Raw genomic sequence first — 22,732 nt, forward strand, 5'->3', positions numbered from 1 at the left:
AAGCCAATCAATGATGAAGAGGTTTTATGTGTCATTTATATACCTTAAATCAAACTTCTGAAATTAAACTTTGATTCCTAACGTGATTAGATGTTGCGGCACTAAGCAAAACAATGCACAAGCAAGCACTGCCTCAGAGGCTGACTGCAAGGGCAACCGAGGATGGAGCCAGGAGAGCACGAGCAGCCCTGAAACACCACAGCAAGGCGATGCACAACAACGGAGCTGAAACGGTGGATACAGGAACAGGCATAAAAACAGTGAAATGAGCACCTACAGCTATCCTCCCGTTCCTTCAATGAAACAGGCTACTTTCCAGCGGTCAAATGAAAGATAAAGACAGTAAAAGGCAAGGTTCCCAGACCTGGATCTCAACTGTGGGACATAAAGGGAAGAGAAAGAGAGAGGAAGAAATTTTATTTCATTATTTCTTCCTTGTTTCTCACTGTGGGAAAGTCTGCAGAAACTGGAGGTTTACCATTCCTGTCAAATTTCTCACACAAAATACGTTATGATGGGTGATTAACAAACTCAGGCTTTCTATCAAAATGTCACGTGTCCCTGTGTAGTTTTGTTCTGGTATTACCATTACATATTTACTACTATAATTTTTTTTTAGTATCTGCTTAACATAGTTGAATAACTTTGCAGGCAGTGAGATCACAGTTCAAAAAAAGTTGGGAACACGCACAAGAGGCTATTAATTGTGCTACTTTTACTATTCTGAAGTCCATACCATGAACAACGACTTGTAAGAGCAGCACGCCGGAGAAGCACTTGCAAACCATACAAGCTTGTTTACTCATTTATTTGTTTGCACTGATTCATTATGTTCCTCAGTGTAAAATCTATGGGACTCAAGGGAAAGCACGAGGGAGAAATTCTGTTTCCTGAAGAGCTCTTCCACCCGCCATGCCCTGCCGAGATGGTGGAGGTCATGCGAGGGGTCTGGGCATACACCTCTTATGTCCACTCCTGAGAGCCAGGGGCCGGGCTGGCTGGGTGAAGAACCCCTGCATACCAATGGAGCACACTCCCTCTGGTGGCTTTACTCAGTCTCACTTTATCAGCATCCACAACAGGGTACAAAAAGCAATTAAAACAGGCAAATTTTTTGTTTGCTTGTTTTAAGCCATACATTAAAGCACTGCTTCCCCCCTCGCCCCCTGTAGTCCCGAGATGACATTAACTTTTGGTGGGCCTATGCAATTATTTTGGAGAGGTTTGGCAAAGTTCATCATAGCATGCAGTTACAAAAGCAAATGAGTTTTCCCATGTGATGCAGTGGCATTATGGACCCAGAAAGCTATTAGAATCAGTATGAATAATAATTAAGAATAATAATATCTGCTTCACCTGTGAAACTCTCGTTATGACATTAAAAATATTTGTCTGCCCAGGCCTAGCCACATTTTTCTTTGAGCAGGAGGTGAAGAGGAGGTTGATTTTCTCTGCATGCACTGGTTGCTTTTGCGTAGAGCAGGGCTGATGTTTTGCTGTTGCTGCCTTTGTCTTCATTTCACTGTTCTGCCTTGAGAATTTTTTTATCCTGTCTAGCAGGTTGCTTAGAAGCCTGGGCAATATGTTCCCATGTCCATATGTTGAAATCAAAACAAACAATATACAGTCAAAACAAAGACACTGTGAATATATCCTGTTTCTAATATATGGCTCATCTATCATAAAAGAGAAAAGAGTGTGTTGGTACTTTATCACATCATATGACAGGACCAAAACATTTACCTTTAAAAGTAAAATCTCAAACACCCAGAAATAGGCATGGGCATCTTAACCACCGTAGACTTTATTTTTCTTAAGGTTAGATTGGGGTTAAGATTAAGTCTCACAGCTAGTATATCTGAATGGTGGATAATTTTGCCAGGTACAATAACATGAATAAGCGCTGTTACTTAGACATCTGAAAATATTTGGGTGTAAACGCCTAAGACAGTGAAACAGTGCAACACTGGGTTGTGATCAATATTTTTTCTCAAGGTAAAGTGAAACCCATGAACATACTTGACTAAACATGTCAGCTGTGAACAAATGAAAATGACAGCACAGAATAGCTCTATGATTCATATTTAAGAGTGAATAATATTGAAAGAATTTGGAGAGTACTCAGAAATACATATAAGAGGAAACCACACAAAATGCACAGGGATCAGGCTCAAAAAGAAGGGACAGCTGACATGTAAATCTGAATCTAGCTATGGATACCCAAAGGCACAGGCAAGATGAAAGAGGTATTTGAAAAACTTGGTTTTGCAAGAGAAAACTGGGCAATAAGGGGAGAGAGAGGAGTGCAAGAAATAATTAGACACTTACAGAGTACAGACTATGTCACTTCTCCCCAAAACTGGCAGCTCTGCTTAAACCTTACATATTCCTGTCACACATTTATGAGCATTAAAAAGTGTATGGCATACAAAAGTCTGGCACCACAGGCAGCAGGGAAAAACTGTACACTCGCAATTAAAAATCCCTATATTTCTAATTGATCTCATGACAGATAGTCGGATGTGACATAAGACGACTAGTCTCAAGAAATACAGGATATCCAATATATAATACTCATACATAGTAATATCGCTACTGCTAATTCATTTCATCTTCCTTGCCTTGACTCTTGTCAAGTCCCTGATACAAAACTATGTAAGGCAGATAGTTTCTTTTGTTCCAGTCTTACTTTCTGCCTTACCACATTGTTCCTAAGACACCACGTTATCTTTAAAACACGTACGAAATTGAAATCATGTCAGATTCTGTTACCATCCTAGAGCCAACATTTTAATACCATGCTATTAGTTCTATATTTAATACTAAAATGGTAGCAGTACCTCTTCCGCAAAGTTAGTTTTCTTGTCAAGCATTTCTCGTAACGTCTGAAGAATTTTAATGCAGAGCTTTTCTTCCTTCTCCATTAGCTTCTTTGTGTGATTAATCAACCTTAAAGTAAAATATTAAACCTTAAAGAGCATTGCACATTGTTGCTAAGCCATAGTACAATTTCTTTATGCAAAAATTGCCTGTCACTATATTTTTCCTCAAGGAAAGGAAATAAAAGTAGACAAGAGAAATCATAATTAAAAAGGAAATGGGACTTTCGAGGTGGTGTGAGTTTTTTGTGTCAATTTTCTATCTTACCGCCCATATAGAAGGCAGAATTCTACATCCACTTTTTACGAGTGCTTCCAGATTAAGATCCGAACTTGCTATTTCATCCTTCCTTTATTTAAAGGTAACCATGTGTTTATTTTAACCTTTATTTAAAGGTAACTGATGTTCACCACGCATCTTGCAAACTTTAAAAGCTACAACCTTTACACCTTCCAACCTTGATGATGGTTATATCTATTATATAATTAGCAAATGGCATCCAGCCAAAAGGATCCTCAAAAACCTTACATGGAAGCATTCAAAAATGCAGATATTTGAATGAAACATAACCATTGTTTACATTTGCACAACAACTTTACAAGGCTGTTTCAAGTCCGAAAACAAGGTACATTTCTGACTGCAGCTAAGACCGTGATGGGAGTTTGGGTTTCAGTCAACTTAAGCGAATACCAGAAGCAGCCTTTCTGTCTCTGTGCAGAGCAAGTCCTTGCACTGGTTCACCTTATTGCTGGAGAAATGTTTGTGAAAACAGAAGGGAGGAAGAAATCTGAAGGCCTTGGACAGGTTTTTTTCCCATCAGTCCCAGTGCTGGGTTATAGTGGATAGAACAGTGTTCATCAAATTATGGCCTAGGATCAGCATACAGCAAAGGCACTGTGGCCACCAATTTACACTGAAAGATGGCACCATTAACGGTCCTAAATCACAAACAGTCACCAAAAAAACGGTTGGGAGGGATGACACTGCATCATCCAGATCAGTGCTCCATAACCCAACAAAAGTGATTATATTTAGATCACCGTTATGTTACTGCGCTAATGCCATCCTGGGCTCAGTGGAGACACCACGCAGGACTCTCCTGCTGTCATCTTCACCAATTTCATGAGCTATGAGTCCAAAACAATGGAGTTCTCAGGCCTGCAGTACTAACAATATTTGTAAAGACTTATACCTTTATCATGGGATTCCTGCATAGCTCTGCAAAGCATTCCTATGCCATGGAAGTTAATTAAATAAAACAGAAAACTGTTTATTGCATTACATGGGCCATCTCCAGCCGCCCTCAACTTGATTTGATGCCGGCTTTGAAAGGAGTGTGGTAGAGGGGATGGAATGGGACAAGCTCAAAATTTAACTTAATTTTTCCAAACATATAAAGTATATTGTTCTAACACTACCTCTGCAGAATATGCAAAAAGCCAAGGAATCAGGAGAGCTGCCAAATGCATTCATTTCCCCCAAGTTACCTCTGTTTAAATTATAGTTTCTCAAGGGCAGCGAGGGCATCTCACTTGAGGACTAATAAAAAAATGGCAAGACTCTATTCCAATGCACAGACTGCAAATAAAACATCTAATAATTCAAGACCAGGTAGGGGTGCCAGTGAAATGTATTTTTAAAAGAGCTGTTGGCAGTTTAAAATAAAAATCAAAAGATTTATTTGCTTTACCAAAAAAAAAAGAAATCTAGCCCTGAGTACCCCACCCTGCCTCACTATGAATTCTTGAAAATTCTACCACAGAAAGTCTAAGTTTCTGCTGTAGATTGGAGAAACTTAATAGCAAAGTAGCCCATTAAGAAGCTGAGCTTGTTAGTAGTTTTAACAAGCTACTAACATTCAATTTCTAGGCAGGCAAGGCAAGCAACCTCTCTCTCTACTCCTCTCCAGACTCCTGAACTGCTGAGAAACATAAAACATGCAGCAAAAGACCTCAGTTTAAGCTTTCGATATGAACTCAGACACCTACATGCTTAAGTCACTGTTGAAAATCAGAGGTAAGTGCTGTTGAAAATTTTAACTCCCTGACATTTTTTCCAAAGAAGCAAATAGGCCTCTCCTTACACCACTTACTTGGACATGAAAGCACCGCATCTTATTCTGGCATCGCTTCCCTCAGGAAAAAGAAGTTCTGGACTGTGCAGCACATCAACCAGCACCGAGAATTCAGCTTGCATCATGGGAGTGAACTGCTGCTCCAAGGAGGACACTACATCCTAGGGAAAAAGAAGAAGAATGTCATTCGTAACTATGTCTGGCCAAGAAAACTAGAAGAACATTGCTGTGGAGTTGCACAATCCTGTGCGATGGGCTATTCGACCCACTTCTGACAGCCAGCAGCAAGAGCCCTTGTTAACCCAGGTGACAACAAAGCAACCTCATGCCTTTCTTCATGCCACTCTTCGGGGGGGGGAAAGGTGCCCATTACTATCTGCCTCGCTGTTCTCTCTCAAATTTCTCCTCTGCAGTAATGCCCACAAAACACTCGGCAACAGTCAGGATGATGCCGTGCTGGAAAAACACTGCTTGTCATACATGGCATTAGTGTATCACCTGAGGTGTTGCTTCCTGGGTATTTAGGGGTCCTCCATTTGTCTGGGTCCTGCTGTTTTCTTAGTTCATAAACTCCTCATGTCATTTAACCACTACATCCACAAGGTGATTGCCACCTTATAGGTATTCTCCAGTGACACAAGTCTGACATAATGGCTCCTAAAACCCCCAGTACCTCCTCTACAGCCAAAACAGGACACGTGACCATGAAAATGCAGAAAGGAGATCCTTCTCTGCAAACCGCTTTGGGGAAAATAACATACTTCCTACCCCTCTCTATTGACTTCCGTAGGAGTCAAATTCAGATCATGGATCACAAGGCCCTGTTGGGTCATGTTGGCTTCACTTTGCACAGACACCAGAGAAGAGCTGAGCCCTCTGCTCCCCCCACCTAGAACTGCACAGGTCACTGTAATCCAGAATAAAAATGCAATGAGTCTATCTCCGGTCTTTTCCACATCTGACACAGATAAACGCGCTACCACAACAGCTGCCCAAGCCATTTGCTATTTTTGTACCTGTAGTTTTTCTATTATATTCCTGTAATCCCAGGCAGGCCCACCAAGAGCTTCTTTAAAACGAGGTCCACTGCGGGCTGACATTCTCCACCCCATGGCTGCCCTCTGCACCATGTTAGAGTGACTCTTCATGAACAAGGTGTTGACCTGGCTGTCCAAATCCACTGGAATTGCAATCCCACGGTTCTTTGCTTTAATAGGAAGGAAAAAAATGAGACATTTACAGTGGCAAAAATTTTAAAATCTTATGAAGATCATGGCATGCAAAATCCTGGTACTCTTGAAGTTAAGAGGCAGGGGGATCTCACTTCAACAGGTTTTCAAAATAAGAACCAAAAACCTAAGCTGGTAGACATCAGCCATAATCTAGTTAAAGAAAGCAAGGTGTACCACTTCAAATGAGATGAGAATCATTTCCAGTATATATCTTCATAGGTACAGGTGTTTATTTTTTAAAACAGAATAATTTTTTTTGCTAACTTAAAAAAAAAAATCCGATCCAGAGATATTAATATGAGTAGCAAAAGGAGTATGCATGATTATTTCAACAGCTAGTTTTACTCTATTCAGAAGTAAATTCAAAAATTCTTCTTTCTAGTGGACATATGCACATTTAGTCAATTTATCCCAAGTGCAATTTGTTGCTTTACTGTGTATTTCTCTTACAAAGACCTTGAAAAACCAAGTGCATACAAATTAAATTTGAAAAAGACTCTCTCCTCTTCTCTCTCCTTTCGGTTTCCTATACAGCCAGGATTGTTAAACCATGGGGTTCCTGGATGCCACTGCAATATAACCAGTAGTTAATAAACATGTGATAGTTTAACTCATAGTTAAACAAATTTAACCAGTGGTTAAAAAAAATCAAATTTTTTTTTTTTTTTTTTTTTTAGACTTTAGGGGCAGGAAGCGACAAAAGAGAGAATACCAGAGAAAAAAACAAACTGCGGAAAGACTTGCACAAATTCTTACAGGGCATCCACTATTAAACTGCTATTGCATCCTGAACTGTCGTTTGAAAAGGAAATTTGAAAGATGATGTTAGAAGGTATCTGCCCTCTCCCCCACAAAAATCTTTGTGTTAGCTGCATCTCTCCATTCCCCTGGAGATCAGAGTGACATTCTTCTACGGCTCAGCATGAGTGGTCTGAAATTCAACAAATATACCAGAGATCGATGCAGCAATATCTCTGTTTGAAAGATTAGGTCACATTCCAGTGATTAGGCTTTGTATTCTACATCATTTCACTTAATTTCCATGGCACAGTTTATGTTTAATAAAAACTTAGAAGTAAAATGGAGAAGCAGTTCTAGTTCATTTGTAATAATGACTAATAACTGATTTTTCAGTTTTCCTTATGGAAACAAGGTGAAGTTTTAAAAAAGCATTAGCCCATATTACAGGTCTGCACAACGTTTCTCTGAGGCATTTCCCCACCATTCTGCACTAACATGCACGCTTTCCACAGTAGCGGAAGGCGTCAAAAATATTCCAGCCCTCCCTCCCAGTTCTTAAAACGTATACAACTTTAAGTCCTGAACTTGTGAAGTCAACAGATGCCCTTCTTTGCTAAACAGCCTATGCATCAAAGCCCACAGGAGTACGTGCAAGCAGAGAGGCAGGCGTACAGCTCTGATGAATGAAGGCTCCTGTGCTGCCAAGCACAGTGAGTCACAGATCCCAGGCAGAAACTTTCTCTTCCCCCGAATACTATATTGTAATGGCAGCATTTATTATAAACCTAAATTTGGCTGTGACACCTCAATCCCCAATCTCACAGGCTACGGCAAGAGTGCTCTGTCACGCCTGTCCTCATCCCTTTAATAGTTCCCGCGGGTGCAGGGCACCCTCCTCTCTTCCCACTGCAAGGGTGTATCCTGATGCAGGACCAGGGCCTCTACCTGTGGATTAGGCTGTTTAACTGGGATGGAAGAAAGATCTCTTATTTTATTTCTGGTAGGCACTTTCTTTTAAACAGTTTGTCATAGGGAATTAAAAAAATTTTTTCTTAGGTCAAGATGGGAAGACACATTTCCCCACAACTGGATACGAATCCTCAGCAGCAGATGTACAGCAGTTCCCACACTGGCAAATGACTTTTCCTTCCACTCTCTATTTGTTTTGAAGGCAAGGTTCCTGATTATCATGAGGAAAACACCATGTATGGCTGGCCATTATTTCTAATGACTGTTTTTCCATATTATTTGACTGGGTTATTTTTCAAAACACATTTGCCCTGTTGCTGCTTACTTTATTACAGAAGTCCATTAAAGTTCTGCCAGTGTGTGTAGGGTGCTGCAGCCTATTAATCCAATTTATTGTGTCCTAATGTCAATCACTGGAATGTTATCGGACAATGCTCACTTCTCAATTAAGTGGTATGTATGCAGAATCCTGATATATCCAGGAATAAATTTAGCAATGGGGAGCATGCTGTTCAGAGGAAAACCCAGACTTCTGCAGTCCTATAGATGCCATTTGAAGTTAACAACTTCCATCAGTGTCTGAGGAGCAGTCAAGGACTATGATTGTTCAAAGAGTTGCAGCTAATTAAAACTATCACAAAGAAAACCAGAGACAGAGGAAAAAAAAGTACTCCTTTGTTTTGAACAGTTCTTATATGTATAATTCCATTTGTAATTAAGATTTGTATTGGTTGTCAAAGGGCACTGTTGAAGTCTAAGCTATAAACAAAGCCTTTGTCTTCTTATTTCTTTGCAGCTTGTAGAAAGTTTATCTTTCATTTGTTTCACATTTCATTATTTAAAACAACATGAAACATATTTTTACAATTTGGAAAGCTGATGAACAAATGTGAACATAAATATTTATTTTTAATTTAGGTGTTGTAGGCTGCTTTCCTCTTCAAAATGTGTCAATCTCCCTTAAAGTATGATCATAAAATATTTAAACGTATGTTTATTTTTGTTCCACTTAGAAATACTTTTGGACGGCACTCAAACTTGCAAAGTAGGGTTAGAGCTGGTAGACAAAGGAGCTAGGAGGGGGTAAAACTGTGTCTTTCATCTGACTAGTGAGCTTGGGAAAAAAGCATGCTACATGGCTGTATGTAAACTGGTACAATAGGTGTCAAGCAGGATGCTTACCAGGTTGGACTAGAACATGTCTTCAGCGAAGGTAAATTCTGCCTTGCAGTGGAGGGCATAGCACAAGCTTATATACTGCCCAGTTCCCACCTAGGGCACCCTGCACAGGGCTAATTACCTCTGAATACACTACACAGTTTTGCCAGTCTCAGAGACTGATCGCAGAAATGCAATTTGCTGGGAAATCCTTTGCACGACTAACTCTCAGTCTGCTGCTCACAATTCTGCTATCAGCCGTAGCCACAGTTGAGCCAAGATAAGCAAGCAAATGGTACCCGTGGAAATAGTAAGCAACACAGTGCCGCCAACGCAGCCAGGTCACAGTAAAATGTTCTGCTCTGTGCTGGATGGTTCTGTGTGTATGCAGTGCATCAGCAGCTTTCCTCTCCTTTACCGTTTAAACTATGAAAAAGTACTCTGAGATGGGGACTCAAAAGAAAAAGGGCAATATTAATGTCAAGAATCAAGTAGCTAAAAATCTATGAGTGAGCTGGACTCCACCAAGTCCCAAGAGCATAGTCCAGCTGCTAACAGAAGGGCTGAAATGGGCTGGCTGAGATGTCTTTTCTTAAATTACCTGCATGTAATAACAGAAATTGGAAGTAAAAGGACCTATTTCAGGAACGCTTGCAGAAGCACTGTCCTGTCACTATACTGCCTACCTGAGTCTTAGGATCAATTTAGTATGAAGGATTTCCAGGAAGCGGCCCTTGCCTGTAATTTTCCTTGGAAGCCCAATCTTCAGAGTAATCTATCTTGCCATAAGGAAGCTTGCCGTTATCCTTGATATTCCCACCTAGTGCTCCCTAATTTGAAATTTCACTCCATTAGCTTTTGTAGCATCTACAAAATATAACAGTATTTAGTGGCTTGACAGCTCTTTAGTACACTTTGCACTACCCTAAACCATCCCTGGTGTGGGTTGTCTGGGGGACACACAGGCGTTGCACCCCTTAGAGCCCCTCAAGGAGGAGCGTGACGGGCAATCTGGGTCACGAAAAAGCCACAGCTGTACCTGGCTGCAAAGCCTTTACTCTTCTTGCTGTTTATGCCCCTCTGGTAGTTGCAGACAGCTATATCACGTCCTCCCACCTTCCCAGTTGTCACTTAACAGAGCGATGCATATTTAGTTCAATTAATTTTGCTCCATAAATCAGTCCCTCCAGCTCCTTAATCATTTACTGACTGCTTAACAAATGCATTTGGATGGAGACACACTAATGCTAGCAACAGCAAGACTTTTTAAGGGAAATAAAAGCTTTGTGTAGACAAGACACAAGCCTGCCAATCTTGTACCCTTCACTTGGCTGTTTTTTTCCAACAGAAAATCTACGCTAAAATATTTATCAGTCTGTAAAAAGATCATCATTGAATTTTTCTTGCAATTAGGGAAACACAAACAGTTAAAATAGAATAAAATATGTGCTTCATCTGAAATGTATTCTTCTTGCTGTCAAAAAAGTAACAACAGGATAATTATTTTATTTGAACCAAAAATTGAAAATGAAGGTCTAGCTTTTTATAAAATGGAAAAAAGATTTTAAAACTCAAATAGGAAGTGAAATAAAGTATTTTTGAGGCTGAAAAAATTGTTATAGGAAAGTTCATCTATATGGACATTAAAAAATGCACAATAATTCCAAAGAAGCAATAAAGCAATAAACCTAGACTTTATGTTTAATGTGTCCTGTTCGTAATTTGTCAGGGAAAAGGAAAAGGCTTTAGAGGACATAAAAGCATGGTCAAGAAGCACCACAGGAGAGTTTTTTTGATTCTGTACAAAGGGGTATTGGTGAGCTGAAATTGGGGAATAAATACTCAGCTAGAAAGGACTTCATTACTCCTTCAAACCATCTGCTCTGTGTTACAGACAACCCATGTTCTTCAATATCTTTTGAAAAATGTATTGAGCCCCATTTAAAACGAAGCTAGCTTTGCTGCCATCCCTCCTTCCCTCCATTTTTTCTTGGCCCGCTGACCAAGGACATTCATCCAAAGTTGGTTCCAAACCTCTGATTTACAGTCTAAATTTATTTAGGTTATTTACAACCTAACGTAATTTATGTCCAGTTGTTTTGGGGTCAGCACTGTCCTTTAGCTTAAATGTCTCTTCTTTGTGACTCTTTATCTTCCTAAGTACTTGTAAAGAGCAACAACACAGGCCTTTATTTTGCTAGGCAAAACACGTGGGGCTCCTGTAGTCTCTTCTAGTAATACAGTTCTCCTTCTCCCCAACCACCACAGTAGTACTTCCTCTGTACCTGTTCCAGTTTTGAACTTATGAAATAGCAATTTACAGGACTCGCGTCCAATTTTGTAGGATGGAAACAAGGATTCTCCTTTTGCTTCTCCTGCACAGCATCCTAGAGTATAATCTGATAATGACTAATGTAATTTGGCTTGCTAACAGATTTTTTTTAAAGGGTCTGCCAAGAGAAATAGTCTAACAAAATGCAGGTTCCTATCTGCCACTGTTTACTCATCTGGGAAATTCCAATTATTTCATTATTGGTGGTAACAGCACAGCCATACACATACTACACCCTTGGGACACACAGACAGTATCAGAGGGAAGATGCAATTTGTAAAAACGTAAGAGAGAAAGCTAGTGGATACCACAGAGACAAGAGTATAATACAACTGGATTCGCCCTTGTAACAAAACTGATGCTTGGGGGTGAAGATATAAGAATCACCACTTAATTAAGAAGCGAAGACAGTTCTTTGCATGGGTCCTGAAAGACTGGTCAGGCCTGGGAGAAAGACCTGCTCCAATAGAATTTAAGACATACAATCCAGATCTTCAGTTGTGAGGACAGAAGATATTCCCCAGTTTTACCATATAGAAAGACAGTATATGTTTAAAATGCAAACTTTGAGACCAGCCTCCACCCTTCTCAATCTTGCGAAGATTATAAGATGTAGGAACTGGAAGTCCTTTGATAATGAATTCATTTGAAATAAATTAAACTGTTAGGCCTCTTAGTTCCTCTGTTTTCACAAAGATCAGGGGACCTTTTAAAAATTTTTCATTTGTAGCTATTTCACCAGTGAAATGGAAGCTGTTCTGATCATTCACTTTTTGGACTATATTTTCAAGCAAAAGCTCAGTCCTATGTAAAAATAGAGAAAAAGCAAAAGTTGTATATGTATAATGTGTTAATTCTCATTACTGTGATAATCTTCTTCAGAAATCCATATGAACAAGACACATTAATACACATACATTGTTTCATAAGTGTTTCATGCCAGGTAGCCAAGTGTTTACTGGGCAATAAAAACCTGATGCACGTTGGTATCTGTGTGTTCCAAATCTCTTGGAGCCACAGAGGGGTCTGCTGAAGAGGAGAAGCAAGCCTCTATGCTTCTTGCTGAACTGGAGGCAGACAACTGCCTGGAGACAAAGCAGCAAGTGAAGCCTGAAAAGCTTATGAAGTTTTTCCCTAGTGGTCAAGTGGAGTTGAAGTACCAGGGTTATAAGAAATTAGCTTCTGCAACATATCCTTTTGTTGACCTGGAAGATAATGCACATTCTTACAGTGCTCATAAGACGACAGATGTAATGATCTTAAGCTCTTGAGGTAATACTTACATCCACCTGCCAGCAACAAACTAGTAAGCGCTGAGCAGAATGTATGGTGCTTAAACTTGCTCTGAAATGGGCCTTTTAGAAGTGCATTATTATATGGATCTTTGATATCTTTGGAAACCTGTGTATGATCTTTCTTACTCCTAAGATTCATTTCTAAATCCAGGGCTATGACACAAAAAAAAAAAAAAAAATCATGTTTGTTCTTTCAACTCTACACTACATTTATTTTCCATCAAAAGTCTTTGGTCCCTGCTGTAAATCTGTCCAATACTCTATCTCTCTGATATAGGCAAAATCTTTCTAGAGGTTTTCTTTTTAAACCCTGCTGTGAAACATGAAGGCCCTAACATTAAAGCTGTCAGACTCTCAAGTCAAAAAAAAAAAAAAAAAAGGCAGAAGAGTGCTCACAGATGCCTAGCCAAAATCCAAACCTAGTCCACATACACAGCCAGCAAAAGAGGCAAAAAAAGGCTGCCCTGTTTGTATTATGGAAGAAACCTCTGCCTTCTCAAAAAGAAGCACCATTTTGTGCCACCCAATAGAGAAAGGCACCGGGCATGCACTGTAATCACAAAAGGGCCTCGATTTTAAAAGCCTCTGGTATCCCCAGCTGGGGCAGTTTTTCCAAAGCTTTCAGCAGCGTAGAGCAGGTCTACTCAATTAGCCCAGGCAAGACACGTTTGGCACCATGCCTAAAAATACTGAGGATCACCGGTGGTTAAAATCTCGTGCTAGCCAGCCAAACTTTTGCACAGGGGTTTTTGTTAAAAACCCTGCTTCCACTTCTTCTCCGGCTAACTTGCTCTTTGGGGAAATCCCCCTCACCTGTTCTCTTATACTCCCGTTCTGCACCTTCAAAATAAAACACCAAAATAAAAACGCGTGGCAATTTGCTAACACAACACAATTCAATTTTACCATGCTTGATATTGATATTAGTGATGAATCCTTAAACAGTTACTATGATATGGACAAGGGAATCGGCAATTTGTGTGCCAACGCGTACTTTCCAGGGCCAGCTCTGAGGCTGCCAGGCCCGTGGCACCCCCGGGTGATGCCCAGCCTCCCTGCCCTGCTGCCACTGCAGGTGGCATGAAGGTCCCGGAGGAGGACACGGGGTGATGCCCTTCACCAGCAGCTCAGCTCCACTCTGCCACACCCAGGGCATGGCTGGGGTCCCATGGGTGGGAGAGCCAGAGTAGCGAGAAGGTTGGACCTGTAGGACCGTGCAAGAGCATACTTATAAAAAACCAACTGCAAACCATCTCCATAAAACAGAAAAAGGAATGAAACAAAAGAGAAGGCTACTGCAGAGCTAGAAATTAAATTCACCAAATAGGGAACTAAGTTACATATCTGAAGAAAACTCCAGACATCAGCCATGCCTTGCATTCGGGCTTTCCCCTTGGCTCCCCCAGGAACAAGAGGCACAGAGAAGGTTGCCTACTGAAGACCGCCAGCCCTTTCACATGCTGCTGCAGCTGGCTGAGAAGCTGGATCTATCAGCCCCATTAAGGTGACCCAACGTTTCCCCTGTCAGGCTGCTGTGGGGACGAGTTCAGCTTGGCTGTCTCGGCACTATGCTCAACTGTCTCCAAATACCCTCATCTCAGTGAGATAACAGAGGCCTCTCTGAGCTAGAATTTGATTTTAGGTGTAGCTCTACAGAAATGAAGACGCCGAGCTGTCTAGAAGCACACACAGGGCACGCTCGGTCTCAAAAATACCCTCACCTGCCCTACTTCTTCCCCCTTTCCCCAGACTCCCAAAGAAGTGATTTACTGATGACTCTTTCCAGAACTGCCAGAGAAGAGCAGGGACGTAAGTGTTAAACACACAAACAAGGATTTCTAGGGCTAGAGCTTTATTTGGGACTATCGTAGCTGCAGCATAAAGGAAATAAAACGTCTTCAGCTTCCAAAGTTCTCTTGCCAGATGGATCCATAATTAAATTATTTGCACAACAAATAAAACAATTGAAGGTTGCTAAGTCTTTAGGTAACTGCTTATTCTCATTCACACAAAAAGTTAATGAGATGTTTTGGCTAAAATGTTAAATGATACTCCTGTAAAACTATTCCAAAATCTAAATTTAGAGTCAATTGTTACAATGCCACAGATGCTGCAGATGGTTAATGGACCCTCTCATGTTGTTTTACCATTATTTATTAAAACTTTTTAAAAATTGCATCAACAATAGAATTTAGCCAGTTTCTATATATCTCTGCCTCTACTCAGTTTTCATTCACTGTTATTCTACAAGTAATCAGAATGACTTTTAGAAACTATATTGAATAAATAGAAGACTTTAAAATTCTGTTCACAGAAATTTAACTTAAGAATGAACTTTTTCCAGTCTTAGCTATGTACTGGTGAAGAATCTTTTTTATTTTAGGATAAGAAGTTTTAAGCCTTCCACTTTAACATGGTATTTGAATTTATTTGAAAGCATGTCACTTATTAGCTGCCCTGAGGACTAAATTTGGTCTCTGTGCCAGTGCAAGACAATATTGCCCTGACAAGGCTGACTGTGTAACAGCAGTAAATGAGTGGGCCTGATGGTGAGGAGTAAGCAGAGAAGCTCTGGAGTGGCACAATTGTGGTTTCCAGCCCCAGCTCCCTGACAGGACAAAACGTGAACAGCCCAGGACCGTGACTGACAATAACGAATGCATCTCCCAGGAACTAAGGGGGAAAACGATGGGTGTTCTCCGATGCACAGTTGCTGCGCATCACTGCTTACAATGGCTTGTGCAAATGTAGCCCAGCACAACTAGAAATGCCATGGTCACTTAGCAAACATCTCTCTGACCTACAGGTTTCACCTAACAACCCTCTTCAATGGCACAGATTTGAACGGGTCATAAAAGGAGGAAGAATTTAGCCTCAGAAAGTGGGATTTCTGAAATCACCACTGTCACGCTTTCAGGATGGTAGAGTCACATTAAAAACTGTTCAATCTCAAGTAAGTCTGACCTTAAAACACAGAGAACAATAATGAAAGTAAAACCTGGCACCTACCCACTTCAGCCAAAGTCTTGATACACGACTCCACTGAGGCTTTCTGCGTTGGGTTCGGCCAGGTACAGTTGTAAATTCTAAAAGCAGACTGCAGCAGCTGAATAAAAACAGGCTGGTGTGTCTGAAAGCAAAAAAATAAACATGGAATTTTACCCTTTAGAATCTCCTCACAAGTGCCCTAGGGTTTGACACAATGTCGTGCAAGGGGTTTTCAGCTTGCAGACTCAAGTTACAACTCCGTTAAATTCTCTTTGCTCTTCAGGACTGGAGGGAACAGAAATCAATGCTGCACCCCTAAAAAGGCCAAATCATGCAATTTTTCCTCAGATCACCACTGATATCAAGCAAACACAGTACAGAGCAGAAGGACAGAGGAGTCTTCCCAGTTCTCAGGTATGTGTCCCTTTTGTCATAGGACACAGCATTTTTCTCATAGAAATACAAAGATAGACCGTTATTCTGCAAGGATACCCCCTCCAGTGAATTCACAAGAGCCAGGAGTAAATCTGGCCATCTTGAGCTGTCTACTGGTTCAGAGCTGTAAGTGGTAAAAATTAAGAGTAAGTGTTATAAAGAGGAATTAAGCTGCTAGCCAGTGGCATGAGAGGGGACAGAGAAATTAAAGGCAGATGTAAAGATCTAGCATTCCTATCTGGGTAGCAGAAGGTATCTCATTAACAGTCGGAATAACATATTTGTCTGTCTCTCTTTTCCTTACCTGGAGGCTGGTGCTGTTATCTGAAAATGGCGAATTGAAGAAGCCACTCACAATGTTCATTACGGGCTCAGTGACATATTTCTCCAGAGATGTGTCTGCATGTTTACGATCTGTGGTTGTGTTACAAACCTACAGGAATGAAGGAGGAAACAATGATATTTAGGTTCTTTCAAATAAACAAGCTTTACTATTTTGTATTTATTACAACACATGTAATATTTCTTCTTAATACGAAACCAGATGATTTTTATACAAAATCTATCAGAGAGAATGATCTTAGAGTTTAAGCTGTATTTGTGATAGCTTATCTTTCTTCTTGGAGGTCCACATTGTCTTTTGAATACCTTTCTCTTCTGAACTAGCTCTTTCTGGTTGGCTGTCCATTCTTCCCCACACCGTGAAGAAAGATCCGCCTAAATCAGCACATTGCATGCCACTGACACGTTTAGAAAGATTCAAGAAGAAAATGGGCCTTTCCTCCCATTGTGGGGCTGGTTGGAAGAGGCTTTAGAGACAGATGAGACATAAAGACCTTAGGTTAGAAAGATTTTACGTAACTTTTAACTTCTCTCTACAATCAATCACCACAAATGGGTGGCGAAGGTGAAGCTCATTTGCAGGAAAAATGTTAAAAAAAAGAGGGAAAGAAAGAAAATAGCATAGTCAATACCAACAGCCTTTAGGATCGTAAACTGTAAGACAGGCGGCGTTACTTAGGAAAGCCACATGGGGAAAATAGGAAAGACAAGCTAAAAACAATGAAAGAAGAGAATGGATGGTACTGGGACAACTCTGGAGCACAGAAGGATGATTAAATGGTGAGAGGATGTGGGAAGATTTGTACAAAAGATTCCTGAAGACACCCTTTGGTACAACACTAAAAGTTTACTGCTGCATAAAGATGTCATGCTTAAAGAAAGCAAAAAATTACCGACGTGGATCACATCCTTCAGTATTTCTTTACTTCTTTTCAAAATTTGTGAACATCTCTAGAGAGTCATGTTGACTTTGCGTATGTCAGTGTGAACAGTACTAAAAGGAGCCTACAGAGAGCCAAACGGTGAGCAAGGCAAGACTGGACAAATAAGTACAGACTATACTTACACTACCTCTTCAAAAGCCTTTAAATAAGCAGTTCTAGTCATGTTTAACAAGAAATGAAAGCCAAAGCTGTTCTCTCTTTCACCTATGCAACCCAGAGTACTGTAATGTTCTAGGGAATCTATGTGAGAACAGAATTTATTCAGTTTATAGCCTTCGCATTACTACCTGAGCATTTAACACACAAACATGAACCTGTGTGGTACGTACTTACCATTACATCGCTTTATGGATGGGGAACTGAGTCCAGAGAAGCTGAGTGATTGCTTAAGGTTACAGAGAAAAGTTGGTGACAAAAGCGGAAAGATAAACCACAGCACCCGAACCTCCCACAGGGCAAACGTGCTCCCTAACTGCACAGTGCCACTGGCACACTTGGACACCACAAGACAGCAATTTCACCAGGAACGTTTTGAGGAAGGTTACTGATGCGACATCCAACAGCACCCATGTTCAGGGGAAGACACAGCTCACAGGAACACAAAAGCGTTTTGAGTATAACACACAAGCATTGTCATATGGTAGGCAGAGGAATAACCAAAGATAACTTGAGACCTACAGAAATGAGGCATCTTGAGGAGCTTTGCCTGTCTGCTTTTCTAAAATGTGTCAGATAAACAAGTCATGCCCCCACGTAGTGCATTTTTTATCACCCCAGGAAAGGAAAGATTCTGGCCAGAGAAGCAACAGTGGCTAAACTGAAATAGCAAACCCTTCAGCCCTTCACTTTTGGGAAAAGTACGACACCACCATTATCACCCCGACTCCTCATGGAGGTAACAAAGATTCAGTTAATAATCCAAATTTTTTCTTAAAAAAAAAACAACAAAAAAAACAACCTAAAAACCTCTTGAAGTTCTTCTGCTTTTAATTAATCTGCATGCCAATTTTGGCTGGAACCAGTAGCTCTGAGGCTTAGCACTCATGATCCCAATGGGAAGACAGGGAGCTGTGCAGTGTTAGCATGGTGAATTCAGAAACTGCCAAAACTAAATTCCAAAACGCTTTTAAGCTTTCCCCTTCACTTGTCGAAAAAGCAGAGCCGTATGTGGGGATGCCACTCTGCTCCAACACCGGTCTGAAAAATTCTCAGCGCAAAAGGAATTCGGAAATCCTCTCATTTGTTCTTATCCCTCTGCCCTTTGGGGACTGAAAAATGTTTCCCTGTGGAAGAAAAAACCTGAAATGCATGAAATGGAGATGAAGATTGAGAAAGCAGTGTTTAAAAACCCCTTAAGAGGCTTTGGGACCGAAACTCACATGAATAATACTTCAAAAATTCTGCAGAGAAAGCCAGGATGACTTTACAGCTGTCAGATCCTGGCTCTTTCTTTAATCCTGCTCAGACTACAGCTGCTGACTTACAGGCTGGGCCACACGCAGGAAAGGGAAGCCTTTCCTTCAGCAGCACCCACTTTCCTTAGCGCAACGCTTTAAGTCATACGCGGGAGAAAGTAGGTTGGCAGAAACTGTAGAAAGAGGGTGTCTTTGACAGCGCGACTGCTTTTGGCAAACTGAATTTATACATGAATCCGCCTCATGCCTACTTTGCAATGTATCACGTTGTTGAAAGAGAATGACAGTTGGGGACTAAATATTTCCTTCCTGGATCCAGAAACAGATAAAAAAAATCGGTTACTTTTTTTTTTTTTTTTTTTTTAATAAAAAAGGAAAGAATCCAACCTGAGGATAACACTCTCCATCTTTCACCTTAGTGCTCTCTAATAACAGACTGAGACTCAAAGCTCACAAACTCACCCATTGACAGGCATTTGTAGAAGCTAAAAGAAAAGTGTTTCCCCTTCCCCCACGCAAAAGCATCCCTTTTAGCTCACTGGAACACAGAGGATCAAAGGGCTCTTTTTCTAAATGCTTTGAAAGCTATTGTAACATCTTTCATGAGGCTGACAGCATTCTAACTGTCCTGATAGCTACATAACGCTGATGTATTTATAACACACGGGCTCTGCCTAGGCCCCAGAAAACCAAAGCTGAACAAATACACTCAATAACCTGGAAGATACAGCTACCCACAGAGACCTGGCTGAAGAGCAGGGCAGGCCAGAGCGCTTCTGACATGTTCTTGTAGCCGCTAACCAGCACATTAAAAGGACTAATTAGGGACCTGCCCTGAGGGCTTTGCAGGAGAGCAAAATAAACCTGCATTTTGCCATTCAGTGCCAACAGCACATGCACGCACACAAAATACAGTATTAATAACACACTCACTCTTCACCTCTGAAGACCTGGAGTCTAATTTTTTTTTATGAGAAGGGTATGTGAAAACAAGCTCAGTGGTCACTAGCATCAGGACAACTCCACATCATTTGGCACGGTGCAGGTTGTCTCCAGGCTCATGACGGGAACTCTGGACAGAGTCCTCTTTCTACATCTCTGCTTCTAGTCCAAGGGCAAAGAAAATTGGTCACGTTCAAGGGCTAGGGAGGGTCGGCTGATTGGAGGGTCAGGGCCAGGACACGTCAGGAAAGGGCAACCCAGAAAGGGAATTAAACAGGAGAAAATACTTCTTAGGGTAAAACCAGCAAGGTTAAAAATCAGAATCTCCCTCCAAGAAGGTTTCTTATCTTTATTTTCAAACAAGCTTGGTTTGTCCAGGAGGGCTTTCACTGTAGAATACGACCACAGAGACAAGACAAACAGCAGGAAAAGAGGGTTTGTAGAGATCTCATTACTGCTGAAAATGGCTACCACCAAAAAAACAGAGCACAAACATCCCTGTCTTAACATGTTCCCAGGTAAAAAAAGAAGAAAAAAAACAACCATAAGTTCTCTGTTTCACAGAGAAATTAACAGGTCCCAGTGCCTATCATATAGCACAAGTCTTTGCACTCATTCTTCTTTTGGCCATAATTCATGGTATTTTCTCCCAATAGGTTTCAAATAAATTATTTTGTGGCACACTTACTTTGCGGTAAATGTCCGCTGCAGGACTGAATTGAGATTCTTTTACCTTTTTTTCTCTAATTTCAACAAAATGAAGAACACAAGGAGTGAGAACTTACAGATTATAAAATGTAATGGACCATGGACTGGGAAAAGAGAGGCATGCACAACAACATGCTCTATAACATCTCCAAAATACTGTCCAGCATCAAGGATCAAATACAGTCTACCAGCCACGAAAAACCTGTGGTTCTGCTTCTCAAGCAGAAAGAGCAACTCCATTAGTTGGTATTAATATTAGGCTCTTAGAAGAAGCATTACCTGCTAGAAAAGGATATGTAATGTAAGCTGTAATCACTGTCACACAGGCTTCCAGTCATGGCTCTACTATTGTATTTTACCATTCCGGAAGTCATAAGATTTCCCTCGTTTTCTGCCTCCAAAATACCAAGGAATGGAAGCTTAATTCAACTTCTGACTTGAAACATAATTCAGCCAGTAATGACACCATGAAGCTCACTAGGGTCCACAGGAATTGAATGCCTACGGTACTAACTGTGCCCCATAACCTTGCAGCCTATAGTTTATATATGAATTAGTGTTCTGAAAGACCATAGCTCTACACCTGCCTTTCGCATCAGTGGTGAGAATGTAGTGACAGTAGAATAAAAGACAAAAACAGGCCAAAGTGAGATTAAAGGAGGAACATGAGCCAAAGAACTTCTTGATCCCTGATCCTCACAGTACTAACAGAGCAAGGCAAGAAGATTACAGATGTGGGGGTTTTTTTTCAGTCACCACCATAATGACATGTAACATGCTCCCAGAAGACGTACACAGACTCTCAAATCTGTACATGCATCCAATTTATTTTTCTGGAAGAAAAGATAAAGGAACATGGGGTCCAAGATGCCGTTTAGAAAGAGAAGACTACAGACCTAATTAGCAGGTTAAATGATGATAAGTAACATAGAAACGACCATTTGTTTAAAAAAAACAACCAAACAAAAACAAAACAAACAAAAAAAACCCACCAAACCCACACCTATTCTATTGTCAACTTTGAAAATAAAAAACAGTTAATAAAAGAAGTTCACAAAAAAAAGTTATTGCCAGTTCACTTGCCACCCATGACTATACTGTAATATTTAATGTCTCATGAAGCTTACCCTTGCCATATCAACAAGGAAGTTCTCAAATAACTTCCAAATATGGTTGCTGGCATAGATTTCTTTCATTTCCACTTCAGTGTCCACATAACAGTGGTTAACAAAATTAACATAGGCTATTTTCACCTGCAGGAACAGCAAAAACACAAAAAATATGAAATGAAACATTAACATGATGTTTTCTATCTGCAAAAATAGCGAACAATAAAGATGATCCTTCAAGTACTAACAAACACTAATAACAATAATAATTCATATGTTCAGTTCTGAAGATTTAAGGAGAAGCATGGCAACAAATGCATTGATGTACTTACTGAAAGATCACACGAAGAAAAACGGAAAGGTTTTGCAAACAGTCTAACGATAAAACTCCCACAAAACAAACCAATAATAAAGTTGATATTTAAATTATATTAAGACTACAAGGGCCTGGCTCCAAAGCCAGGAGCTGTCAAAATGCAGAACACCCCTGCATTTGCTGGTTGACTGCTGTGGGTTGATGCCTTGTGACAGGCTTGCCAAATATAAAAAAAAAAATGTCTTTAGCAGAGCTGGGACTGCAATCCCTATATTCCCACAATCCTAAGGCAGCGCTTGCATTTGGGGTGGGTGTGACTCGGATCTAAACGGAAGAGAAAGGTTGTGCAGCGCTGTGGCTGCAGTCACAGCAGCAAAGGGCTTAACAGGAGGACTGCAGTCTCACTCCTCTCCTGCATTACAAGTCTGCATGTGCCCATCATAAAAATGGATATCCAGTGCCTGAAATGTATAGATTAAATATAAACATATGCAGATGCACTGAAAATTTCTTCTCACGGTCAAAGCAGAGGAGATAGTTCCATATGTTTAATGCAGTCAGGAGAAAACTCATGTCAGACTTTTAGGTTTCGTTTGTTTGGGCTTTTTTTTTAATTAGCATCTGTTGAAATTGAAGTTAGGAGGAACTTTGGAGCAAAACAAACATTTTTCTTTTTAAGAAAAGAATCAGTTGGTCACAAGGGGACTTTTTCACAGCACGGAGGGAGCCTTTACTCCTGCACGTCCCAGTTCTGTTGATATGAGCCACATTTTTCCACTAGGTAGCCTGCAGAAACCCGTCTGACTGACTACACGGGGCCAGAGCAAGCTCCTTGCAAAGACTGTGAAAAGA

General features: G+C 40.6%; 1 protein-coding gene across 4 annotated transcripts in view; it reads right to left on the bottom strand.

The window, feature by feature from the left end:
* Nucleotides 1-22,732, bottom strand: part of ITPR2 (inositol 1,4,5-trisphosphate receptor type 2) — a 271,134-nt gene that overhangs the window by 119,264 nt on the left and 129,138 nt on the right. For all 4 annotated transcript variants that reach the window (XM_087765500.1, XM_087765499.1, XM_087765502.1 and 1 more), the window contains 6 exons: nt 21,583-21,708; nt 16,409-16,537; nt 15,691-15,811; nt 5,971-6,161; nt 4,973-5,115; nt 2,841-2,949 (listed from right to left, as the gene is read on the bottom strand). In XM_087765500.1, coding sequence (XP_087621626.1) covers nt 2,841-2,949; nt 4,973-5,115; nt 5,971-6,161; nt 15,691-15,811; nt 16,409-16,537; nt 21,583-21,708 — 819 coding nt within the window. The remainder of the gene's footprint in view (nt 1-2,840; nt 2,950-4,972; nt 5,116-5,970; nt 6,162-15,690; nt 15,812-16,408; nt 16,538-21,582; nt 21,709-22,732) is intronic.

This window comes from Nipponia nippon, unplaced genomic scaffold (assembly GCF_047370975.1).
Source record: "Nipponia nippon isolate SJK-2023a ecotype South Korea unplaced genomic scaffold, ASM4737097v1 scaffold_3, whole genome shotgun sequence".
Taxonomy (NCBI): domain Eukaryota; kingdom Metazoa; phylum Chordata; class Aves; order Pelecaniformes; family Threskiornithidae; genus Nipponia; species Nipponia nippon.